The sequence below is a fragment of the Amblyomma mixtum genome, chromosome 2 (genome assembly GCF_055824585.1).
Source record: "Amblyomma mixtum isolate Tamu chromosome 2, ASM5582458v1, whole genome shotgun sequence".
NCBI classification, from domain to species: domain Eukaryota; kingdom Metazoa; phylum Arthropoda; class Arachnida; order Ixodida; family Ixodidae; genus Amblyomma; species Amblyomma mixtum.
The window spans coordinates 17,720,648-17,733,346 of NC_143013.1; the positions used below are offsets into that span (position 1 = coordinate 17,720,648).

The window sequence follows — 12,699 nt, forward strand, 5'->3', positions numbered from 1 at the left end:
GAAGACAGCCGACTCTCCAGCGCTCTTGAGTCGACGGGACTAAGTGCAGCATTCAAGCTGGTGTGTCCACAGACACTTGGCAACATCAAATGCACTGTCTGTGGACACACCAGCCATGCAGTACACTGTGAGTGCTGCATTTAATCCACTCAACCCCCCTGACTCAAGGACGCTGGAGAGCCTGACTGCCTTCTTGCGTGGGGAGCACTGCAGCTGTGGAGTAAGGGCCCCACCCTCCTTTGGCACGTTTTTCTCTGTCTCAATAAATGTTTCCACCCGCACCAGACAGTGCACACACATCTGCTTGGCCTAGACGATGACAGTGCTGCTCCCAACTGTTCTGCCAAAGCAAGGCCCTGTTGTCATTGAACGGGGATTTCCTTTGCACAGGGAAGCTGACCCGTAGGATTTGCAAAATTCATTTCACCACTCAACAAGGCCTGAAAAAGCGGAGGCATCTAGCACATACGAACCATGTTAAAAACAGCCTGAGCGCACGCTCTCTAATCGATGCTCTTTATTCAGGTTGTGGTTAACTTGATTGGCACAGTCTTAACAAATAGTCTCAAAAAACATGGGTCCTAGCTTTCTGCCCACACCTCTACCTTTCAGTGCAGTACAGGGCTGAAAAATAAAAACTTGCCAGAAAGATGGTAGTGCTTGTGACTTAAAATGGTACTTGGTGAAAGAAATGGTTACTACCATTTGCATTTGTTAACCATTTGAAGGTTTTTGCCGTGTATGTACGGCGGCGGTTTTCTGTCCCGCAAGGTCTTTGCCGTACGGGTACGGTTTCGATCTTCCGTTTGAAATTTTGCGCCAAAAGAACAGTGCGTGCTCACTGGGGGGTGCTGCCACCTATTAGGACTTACAAGAAGTGTTTGAATTTTGTGCTGCCTTCTTACGGAGATAAGCAGAACTTATGTCTAGCTTTAGCGCGGCGGCACAGACATGGGCAACACCCCTTTTGTAGTTTTGGTTTCGCCGCGTGATCGCAACGGAGTCGCGCGAAATTTGAGTTTTCTTTTTGTCAGCACTATCTTGCAGGGGCTGCCGAAGTTGATTTCTATCTTTATTGGCGCTGCTCTTAGCTTGCTTATCACCGTTGCTCGCGAGGTATTCTCGCCCTCTGTGGCAACGCGCATACGCGGTTTCGATTCTGCCGCGGGATCGCAACGGAGTCGCGCGAAACGTGTTTTATTTTTGTGGGCACTGTTTTGCAGAGGCGGCGAAAGTTGATTTCTATCTTTATTGGTGCTGCTCTTAGCTTGCTTATCACCATTGCTATTCTATTCTATTGAACATTTTCCAGTTGTGAGTGATGCTGTCACCAAAGTACTGTTCCTAATTTTTTTTTAACTATTTATTCTCGATTATGTACATTTTGTAGATTCAAGATCTGCAATAAAGTAATTTGACCACCTGGGAAAGTTTTCTTCAAAATAACTCGACCCTCAAAGGGTTAATGAAAGGCTACACTGCGTCAATGGCATCAACCTGCTAAACAGTGTCCAAGAAACTCATGTCCTGAGTTATTTTCTTCACAAAAGCTACCTATCGGCCAATTTTCTAAATAGTTTATTAGACCATTGCAACAGTCACCAGACTACCTTCAAGAACCATGGCAGCCACACTACCATGCCACTCAGTTCCTATGCCAAGCCGTCCTATTATGCGACAGACTGCACATATATGTTCAAAACTCACCAGAACACAGAAATAAAAAGAGGAACTGCACATACAGAGAAAGTGCGTTTCACAGACCTTGATACCTATAGAATTGTGTGCAGCCAAAGTGACCGCTAAGGACCCGTCTTTTCCAGTAGCTTCACACATCTTAGCATACTCCGTTGCAGTCAGTCCGAGACCTCCTGAAAAGCCAGCAACAAAACACAATACAGTCACTTGTTTTGAGTAGAGAGCTGGCTATTTAACATTTTACACTGGCCCCGTTCAGCTAAGCAATGAAACAAATGACACATAAATGAAGCATCATTTCACTAACTTGCAAATGTCATTGTCTGTCTTTAGTCAGTATGTTAGGCCTTTCCATCAAAGGAAAAACTGATGACAAAGCACTAATAGCACTCCCTTTTGGTATTCTTCAAAACTAAATAGAGTCTTAAGTACACAGCACTGACAGTTTCTGGCAAACTAAAATGGCACAAAATTCCCACCACAGTAAGAGTCATTACAAAGGAAAGAGATGGTACTGTGTTCTTGCTCTTCATCTAATCACAAAAATGGGGGAAAAAAAATAAATGTCAAGCAAGCTTATTAATCCTAATTTAGCTTATTACTACTATGGGCACCTGTTAATTCAGTCTCTTAATTCGAACTTCCAGTTTATTCGAACTGATGCTTTGGTCTCATCAACATCAAGGGTATTAAAAAGGTTCCCATTAATTTAAACAAATTTTCAGCCTGCTTTTAGACCGAATTATCAAGAATCAACTGTACAAGTAATTAGACAGTGCACTTAGGTCCTGATAAAAGTCTTTGAATGCAACCTATTCCTGGATAATGTATCAAATTCCACAGATAAAACTCGGTTGGGTCAGTGGCAGATGAGGACAACACTCATGCAATATCAGTACGCTACACCTAAAATGCAAGGTGCTGTTTACCGTATTCTGTAGGAACTTGTAATCCAAACAGCCCTAGTGCCTTCAAGCCATCCAATACTTCTTGTGGTATTTGCTTCTCCCTGTCTATCTTGACAGTGTCCACTGAAATGGTAGAACAATGGTCAGTGGTATCCGAGTTGACAGCTTCCGATACACACGTACACACACATACAGAAGAAGTGATCAGGCTCACCGTTCTCGTCAATATACTTCCTCGCTGCATTTGCCATGGCCTCAATTTCCGCCAGCTTCTCTTCTGAAAGCACCTCTGGATATGCAAGCATTGCCTGCAAGAGGTTGAAAGACATTAGAAAAGTGCAGCTTAAAAGCCAAATACACGCATTTTCCTGCTCGCAACTGCAGGCATAATTTTTCCAACTTAGTTCCTACTGGAACTTAACCTCTGCCTGGGTAGGAGGTAGACTCTTCCCTTACTTTGCCCACTGAGCATGGGCCACCACTGACCCATAGACATTGTGCGCTATTTCAAAGCAACTGCTGCCCTTTCTGACTCATTACGCAGTCAGTTATACAGCCTAAGAAGTCAAGTTGAAGTTTTGAAGTGATTAGTAACTTCGCTAAGAAGCGCTGCATTTTGGTGCGGGGCTGGGGAGTGCAGTGCACAACTTTTCTTAGTGAGCATGCCGTACTCCCCGAAAACCGGACACTTTTGCAAACGACCTTGACGCTGTGACGTTCTTGGGCCTCAAGATGGCTGTTTTTCAACGGTACAGTCGGATGTAATTCGAGAACAAAGAGGTGAATGCCTCTCAAAGGAGGCCTTGCAGCCAATGGTGTGGACCGATTGTCATGACATAATGGTCAATCTGCTTGATCCATGGATAATCCCCTTGTGCCTGAAAGCCTCCACTTTGCCAGGCTAGTGGAAGCACTAAGCCACTGGCTGGAGGGTCTCCTTTGAGGGGCATTGGCCACTTTGTTCTTGAGTTGCACAATGAACAGAAGGCAGTGTCGACCCATTTTAATCAACGCCATCACAAATTCGACGAACTCAAATTGTTCATTCTTCAGTCAGGCTTCAAATCGACTAAGGACAGAAAATACAGAGAAGCATTCCTAATCCACAAATTTAAAACACTGCAACCAACAGGGATTAACATGTCCAGAGGAAACCTGGAATCTCTCAGGTACATTCCAGGGTTAGCATAATTTTAAATTAACAAATGTCTTGCACGCGGTCAGACCATTTCCTAGAACCTCGCATATGTATATTATCGCTCTTTGCACTATTCCCACATCATATCTTCCACCCCATTTCTGGCCTTCTCACCCTCTCCCTTTGTTCACTTTTTTTTTTTTCTCCTAATCTCTGGGAAACCATGACATTCCTGTTACCCCCTCCGCCCCACCTTTTGGCTTTCTCTGAACTCAAGCCATTCCCCCCCCCCCCTTACTTGTCCTTCCTTGGAAATGCCCCTCCTTCCAGTGCCAGCCTATGTTGTTTGCCTTGTTCTCATTTCCCTGTACCACACTGACTAATCCTCTTATCTGAGTTTTTCAGGTCCTACAGCGCCTCCCCCCGTCGCAGCCCCTTCAAAGCCTTTGTTCATTACACACCCCCCGGATATAAGTTTTTCCACTATTGCAGCTTAACGAATCAAGGTTCACCTCCCTCCCCTTCCTGACACGCATCCCCTCTCACACCACTTTCCTTCCCCACCCCGGGGCCTTCCTCCTCGGAGCGAAGGCCCTATTTAACCCCTGCCAATGATGAACGCTTTGCCCAGACGAAGACAAGTCTCCTTGTCGAAACGTTGGCTCAAGCAACCTGAGGTTTTCCCCTCCCTTGTTCATTTTGTGATCGCCAAGGACCATCTACCACACCCTCTCTCTACCATGGACTGAGGACAACACAGTGAGCTATGTGAAAGAAAGTGACAGGTGCAACGTTAAGAGGCAGGAAGATAGCAGAATGGGTTAAGGAACAAACGCGGGTTAATGACAACCTAGTCAAAATCAAGAAGAAATGGGCTTAGGCAGGGCATGTCATGCGAAGGCAAGATAACTGTTGGTCATTACGGATAATGGACTGGATTCTAAGAGAAGGCAGGCTTAGCAGGGGGCAGCAGAAAATTAGGTGGGTGGATGAGATTGAGAGGTCTGCAGGGATAAGGTGGCCGCAGCTGGCATAGGACAGGGTTAACTGGAAAGATACGCGACAGGCCTTTGTCCTGCAATGGGCATAGTCAGGCTGATAATGACAGTAGTAGCAGTGAGCCTCAGGATGATGTCAGAGGTTTTAGTTGGAATGATGAGGACCAGCCCAAAACATCAACTGCTGTCCACCAGGAATTACTGTCTCCTGCCCACTTTGAGTCTTGCCATCGCTACAGAGGAAGCTGTTTTGCCTGCAGAAAAAATCTGTCTCCCTTACTTTCCTGGTATGGTGTTGTACAGTGACGCCAAGAGCACCATCCAGGCACCGCCCAATAATCGATAAAAAATCCAAATTCTTAGAAAACACTCCACTAATTTCTAAATGACATCTGCACAGATTCTGACTTTTGATATAATTCAGATCATGTATTTTTGGAGGGTATAAATTTTGTTTTAGAATTCAAATAAAATGTAAAAACTAAACTATTTTGTCATAAATATGCAAACAATGGCGGATTTAGTAGAACAGTTTAATGCCTTTCATTTCTGAATTTTTCTGAATTTTTAACCAACGTGGTATTTGTTAAAGCGAGAAAAAACTTTCTGAAGTTGAGCTCTCATGCCGCAAGTTGCTTCCTCTCCTAACGCTTTACCGAAGAGCACGGCACATGGCATGACACATATATGGCCAGATAACGATTACAGTTTGCCCCCAGCAGTTGTGCATTTTTAGGGTTCGAACTAAGGCAGACGTCACATGACATTCGGCATGTAGTGCGTGATAAGTGAAATCATTTTCACTTTCAAAGTTCGAACGGATGGCGCCAGGTAGCCAAGAGCTGAAAAACGAAAGCATTCAAAGTGCTGTCTCAGGTGGACCGCAGGGAAGGAACAACCAGCCGGCATGCAAACCATAACACCAGTCCTTTTGTTTATGTCCGAATAAGACAGCGCACGCTTCAGAGCACATGTGACGGAGCGAAGCCCTCACGACGGCTTTCGGTAATGCGAGGCATGCTGGTGATGACTGCGGCTCGATCGCGCGGAGGTGTCTCGCTCTCGGGTGACCGAACATACCGTGACCACAGCAGTGTCGCCTCCTCCTTGCATTCTCTACACGTCTGACACAGCTCGGACAACAATGAATGGATGGGGCGTGAACACAAAACAATCCCACTGGTGCATGTGCCGCCACGGCAGCACTAGGAAAATCTTCCCACAGATATCAGGTCGACTACGCAATGTTCTGACGCCTGTCTGCAGTGAAAACTTCACTTAGGAATGAGAACTGTGCATTTTGCCAGACATTGTCAACGGTGCTGTACTCAGGAGTGAAGAGGTGCAATGAGACGACACAACTTGCGGTGCAACACCTCAGCTTCAAGAATTTTTTTCACTTTAAACAAAAATCACCTCAATTAAAACCAGAAATAAAAGGCAATAAACTGTTCTACTAAACCAACCATCGTTTGCACTTTTACTTGAACCACCTCATGGCAAAATAAATGCGAGTTTATGATTGAAAACGCTTAATTCAGTATTTTATTTCACTTCGACATATTCTGTGTCATCAGCTGTAACTTTTTTTACAGGTAAATAAACATTCAGGGAAGCAAGATGGCCATATCTTAATTTCCAAATGGAAGTTGATTTTTTTTAAAATGCCAAAATAGTATAACTTTTACATTTCATTTAAATTCTGAAAAAATATTTATACCATTAAAAAACCATAATCTGAACAATATCGAAAACCAGAATCTGTGCAAATGTCATTAAAAAATTTGTTGAGTGTCTTGCAAAAATTTGTATTTTTTATTGATTATTGAGCAATGCCTGGTTTATACCTTTTCAAAATGTTCTAACTAGGCTCACCTCAACAATAAATTTTTTTCGGCAAAAACATTTTGGGCTCATGTTACATACATTGTGATAAGTTTCCACAAATTTTTTTAAAACAAATCGGAGATGCCCAAGTGCAAAGTCTGGGACGCTTGGCACGAAAAGACCCTATAGTCATGTTCGATTAGTGAAAGTCGGAGAAAATGAGAAAGTAATTCAGAAATATAGCAGCGTCACTGTATAAAGAGTTCACCAAGGAACATACTGCATGAAAATCCGTGAAGCCATTAAGCCACTGCCACGTTACGCTTTCTGCAAGCAGGACAGCCAGGTCAAAAAACAATTTTGAGAAAACTGGCATTTTCATGGAGATTTGAGGCAGTTTTTTGCCACCCACGGTAAAAAAAGAAATTTTTTGAGTCCCTTCTGGGCTGTTTTGGGGGGAAAATTTTTCAGGATAAAATATAAAAGACGTTAAAGGTGCCAAATCTGGTGTTTTATAAAATCCGATTTTTTTTCGAGATTTTCGTCATTTGAATCTTGCGTCCCCCTCTTAAAGGAACACTAACGACAACTCCATCCAATTATTGTTCTCAGTAAAAATTGATTCCCCAACTCTTTCAGGGCATGTTAATGTTTGCACAGTCAGCTAAAAAATTCATTTATGGCTCAGAAAATTGAATTCAAAAATTTTCCCCACACTCGTTTTTTAAACTTCATACGTCCACACTGAGGAGTACTGGTTGCTCACATTTAGAAGTGAATGGCAGCACAGTGTGGCACAGCCTCTGGGATTTGCGCAAAAAATTCAGTGTCAATGCACGGAGTTTACTTGTGAAACCGGCCGGTGATGATTACGCCTGTATTTCCTTTTTTGGTCTTTTCTAGCCAATAAAAGCTTTGTTTCTGGAGAGGGTGGTCTCTTTTGTTGTTAGATTGCCATACTTTATCGATACAGGCTAACTTGATTTTGTCCTATAAAAGTTATTTGGCCTGCCAACAAAACTCTCGCAAAAAAAAAAAGTGTTACGCCCACACAAACACAGCATACTGTTCGCTGTACTCTATTACATATTTTCTGTATTTTCTCTATGTATATAAGCTGTAACAGCAGAGAGTTCTTTCTAAGAACCTAAATCCTTCATGTCTTAGCATTTAAATAAATGCTCCAGATGTTCTATCACTTCGTACAATCAGAAAAAAGTGCTAGAGTACCTCGCATATATTTTAGGTATCCCAGTGGACATAAAAAATTTGAGAGACACTTAAGCTCTGCCTTGCAGACATGGACACTGTTTCCTCCACACCACACCACACACATGTATAGCCGAGCCTTGTTATAACGAAACGGTTTATATCGAAGTGATGGATATAACGAAGAAATGATGATTCCCCTTGGAAGCTCGGTCAACATGGGCTATAATGAAGTAATCACCAGGCCCTATCAACTTTGTTATAACGAGCTTCAACTGTAAAGCCTCACTATAATCAAGCCGTATGAACGTGCCTCACTTTCAATTTCCTCACTGTACGCTTCTCTTTAGATTACCTCTATAGCCTCTCGAGAAAACAGATGACCCAGGCTCTCACTGAGTCTTTGTTCCCCACACCATTGTATCGGCAGCCTTATCTGGGGTCTTTGGATATCAGTGTTCTAAAGCGTGTTAGGCGGATGTGCATTCAGGCAGCTGCTAAAACGTTCTTTTTCAACCTACACACAGCGATGCTGCCTGTCAAGACATTTCTTAATGACAAGGGGACGTTTGTACCCTGGAATGTGAATTGCCGTCTGTGTAACGTGCCTGAGACAATTGATCATTGCTTCATCCTGTGCCGTGATGCCATGTTCTTTTTGGACATACTGCAACGAACTCTAAAGAAGGACATTGAAATTACACCATACACTATTAGATTTCTGCCTGTTGGCAAAAACTTTGTGCCTTATGACCTGTTTGTGTTGATGGTACTATTCAGTCTTTGGAAAAGCCGTATGATGGACAGACATGCCGAGCCACCAAGATCGTCCAAATCTGTGTTTCGTGAACAGTGTGCTTTGGTGAGGAGTGTATATGCTGCACGCGAAGAACCTCCAAGCTGGCTGCCGTGCCTAGATGCATGTGTGTGCCTCCCTGAATTTTGATGGGGATGCAGTGTTGAGTTAGGGCAATGGCGGGCTCCTATTAAGCAGCCCGGTAACTTGGGACGCGAACCAGTTTGATTGGAGTTTTCCCCCTTATTACGGAAGTTCTTCCATGCAATAAAGAAAAAAAGTGCCTGTATGGCCTGGGGGTAGCGTGCTTGACTCTCAACCCAAGAGTCAGAGGTTCAATTCCCGACTAATTACCCCAATTTTTTTTTCTTTCTTAAAAAAATTGGCTTGTCCTCCTTTTCTCTTTTTTGATATTTTTTAGCATTACTCTGCAACAGTGAATATCTGCATGCACTTGTCTCGTGCACATATTCACAAAATCCGAGCAAATCATGTATTGTTATTTAGCTTTGACCATCTGAAATCAGGCTGCAGTGCCAGGCATGAGGATGATGATCCATGTGATTATGAGCAGTGAATATTTTCCAAATGGATTCAGTGCTCCCATCAGGTTCAGCAGCTGACCTGGTTTCCATCCCACCTGTTCTTCAAACCTCGAAACACAAAAGCAAAATGGCACTTTGAAAAAAATAAAAATGCTGAAGCCAGGTGGTTGAGAGGTTTAAAAAAAAATGAGCTTGTTCCACTATGCTGCAAAACGCAAAGGTTTGAGAATTTTTTGCCAAATGTTGGTGGAATTTTTTTTTTAGGCCCCTGTCATAATTTTGCTTTTCTTCAGTTCAATGGGAGCTGAAATTAGGCTGCGACGCAATTTCATGCATGAGGATGATGAACGATATGATTACGTGCAGTGAAAATTTACCGAATGAGTTCCGTGCTCTTATCAGGTTTAGGAACCAAACATCCTATTAGACCTCTTGTGTCCATTCCACCTGTTCTTACATGTCCTAACGATGTTTGAGTCATGTTGCGACCTTCTAATCAGCAGTTTTGTAATATTTCAATCACTTTTCAATTACGGTGCTCCACGTGTGATGCAGCCACCTTTTTGATAACTCCGGAGTTGCTCGATACAGTGCCTATGAACTACACCCAATTTTCCACCGAACGGGACTCTTAATACTGTTGTATTAAAACAAAAAGAGATAAAAAAAAGTGACGGTCCCTACATAGTCAAAGTACACCCACGGGCTCTCAGTCCACATTCCCTGGACATAAAAAGATTCCATATTTCAACTGCACAAAAGCAAAAATATACAACAGAGACCTAATAACAAAAACCCATCGTTTTGACAAAAACTGACAACCCTTTGCGTTTTGCAGCCCAATGCAACAAGCTCAATTCCTTTTGCGAGCTCTGAATCACCTGGCTTTGACATTTTCATTTTCTTCTAAGTGCCATTTTATTTTTGTGTTTTGAGCTTTGGCGAACAGATGGGACGGAAACAAGAGGTCAGTGTCCCGTAGCTAGCTTTGGTTGCTGAACCTGATGGGAGCATTGAATCCATTTGGAACATATTTACTGCTCACAATCGCATGGATCATCATTCTCATGCATGACACTGCACCACAGCCTAATTTCAGATGGTCAAGTGTAATGCACAATGAACAAAGCTAATGAACAATGCAAAATTCGCTCAGATTTTGCAAATATGTGCGTAAGACACCGGTATTCACAGTTGAAAAGTAATGCTACACAATATCAAAGATGAGAAAAGAAAGACAAGCCGATTTTTCAAAGAAAAGTTTCAGGTAAAATACATATGGGGCATGAAATGAGTCATCTTTTCACAGCCTAATAATGGAGCAAATAGACTGTTTGAAAGATAACTTTGGCAAGGAAACGCTTGGGTATAATTAAACATACTTCCTCTTGCAGCTTCAACTGCAAGCCGGCTTTTCTTTTTGAAACGCCTTTTAGTGTGTGGCCTTTTAAGTAACTGTACAGAATGTCTCTGAAGTGTGCTAAGCAGTTGTACTGGTGCGCTTCACATGAATCATATGAGGGTAGCGCAAAAAACAACACGGAACACAGCGCACAAGGGAAGGGAAAAGAGGGGCTTGTTGTGAAATACATGACAGAAGCCAACTGTCACCGAAACCAAGGAGCACAGGGGATGTTTTCTTTTTTTTTAAATTTGTGGTGTTCATCAGTGAGAGATTAACAGGGTAATCATTTTAAAGATAGCTGATTAGAAAGCAGAAGAAAAAACATTCAGATGCTGGTGGTCGGATTTGAATCCACAACCTCCGAATTTCACGTCCGATGCTCTACCAACTGAGCTACGGTGATTTTTTTTTCTTTATTGCATGGAAGAACTTCCGTAGAAAGGAGGAAAACTTCAATCAGACTGGTTCGCGTCTCAAGTTACCGGGCTGCTTAATAGGAGCCCGCCATAGCCCTAACGCAACACTCCATCCCCATCAAAACATCAAAATTCAGGGAGGCACACACATGCATCTAGGCACGGCAGCCAGCTTGGACGTTCTTCGCGTGCAGCATATATACTCCTCACCAAAGCACACTGTTCACGAAACACAGATTTGGACGATCTTGGTGGCTCGGCATGTCTGTCCATCATACGGCTTTTCCAAAGACTGAATAGTACCATCAACACAAACAGATCATAAGGCACAACAGAGTTTTTGCCAACAGGCAGAAATCTAATAGTGTATGGTGTAATTTCAATGTCCTTCTTAAGAGTTCGTTGTAGTATGTCCCAAAAGAACATGGCGTCACGGCACAGGATGAAGCAATGATCAATTGTCTCAGGCACGTTACACAGACGGCAATTCACATTCCAGGGTACAAACATCCCCTTGTCATTAAGAAATGTCTTGACAGGCAGCGTCACTGAGTGGAGTTTGAAAAAGAACGTTTTAGCGGCTGCCTGAATGCACATCCGCCTAACACGCTTTAGAACACTGATGTCCAAAGACCCCAGATAAGGCTGCCGATACAATGGTGTAGGGAACAAAGACTCCGTGAGAGCCTGGGTCATCTGTTTTCTCGAGAAGCTACACAGGTAATCTAAAGAGAAGCGCACAGTGAGGAAATTGAAAGTGTCAGCAACCTCCTTAAGGAATCCCCATAAAGTCCCCTCACGAGCCTGCACAGTCGGTGCGAATAAGTAAGGCAAATGAAAACTAAGCCGCCTAATGAGCACAGCTACCAGAAACGGGTGGTTTGCCGATTTGAAAAAGAAAAAACGGGAAACAAGTTGATGCACGAACAGGTGAACTAGGCCCACTCCACCACCCTCTAAGGGAAGGAACAAGTTGTCACGCCTCATGGGCTCCCATTGAGAGCGCCACACGAATGTTGCAAATATTCTGTGTATTGCTTGCACCTTCCTCCTCGCACAATGCAGGACTTGAAGGACATACGTGAGCTTTGCAAACAAAAATATGTTACAGACCTGTGCCCTCGCAAACACTGAGAGTTCCCTACCCATCCAAGCCTGTGTTTGCCGCCGTAGAGTTACAATTTGTGAATCCCAGTAGGCTGTACTGTTGCGAACTTGGTGTAGGCGGAACGCCTACGGTGATGGCTGTCTAATCTGCTTTTAGAGGTATTCATGTGTAGTGTCACCGAGTTTTGAGAATGTTGACCAGTGCCAGCCTCGTCCATAGTGGCGGACATAGTATGTCCTGTATTACCGCGAGTGCCACTTAGGCACGTGGACGAACGGTGAAAGTAGAAGCTGTGTGAGAACCCTCTTATGCTACCTACAGCATCAAGACTGTCAGAATCAAGGCCCTTGTTAGCTACAAATGCCTTTGGTAGCATAAGACGGTTCTCGCATAGCTTTCGTCCTTGCCTTCACATTTTGATCACATTACAACTTTGCACTTGTGGTAATACAGGACGTACTACATCCGCTGCTATGGATGAGGGTGGCAGTGGTGAATACTCTCAAGGTACGGTTACACTACATATAAATACCCCCGAAAGCAAAAGACTGGATAGCCATCTCCATAGCTAAGTTGGTAGAGCACCAGACCTGAAATTCGGAGGTCATGGCTTTGGATCCCACCACCGGCATGTGGTTGTTTTTTCTTCTG

The 12,699-nt window shown here is 43.5% G+C and overlaps 1 protein-coding gene across 1 annotated transcript in view; it reads right to left on the bottom strand.

The window, feature by feature from the left end:
- The window catches only part of LOC149358560 (complex I assembly factor ACAD9, mitochondrial-like), a 38,464-nt gene that overhangs the window by 23,190 nt on the left and 2,575 nt on the right, over positions 1-12,699 (bottom strand). The window contains exons 2-4 of the mRNA XM_089570672.1: positions 2,821-2,914; positions 2,628-2,729; positions 1,765-1,871 (exon numbers count right to left, since the gene is read on the bottom strand). Coding sequence (XP_089426798.1) covers positions 1,765-1,871; positions 2,628-2,729; positions 2,821-2,914 — 303 coding nt within the window. The remainder of the gene's footprint in view (positions 1-1,764; positions 1,872-2,627; positions 2,730-2,820; positions 2,915-12,699) is intronic.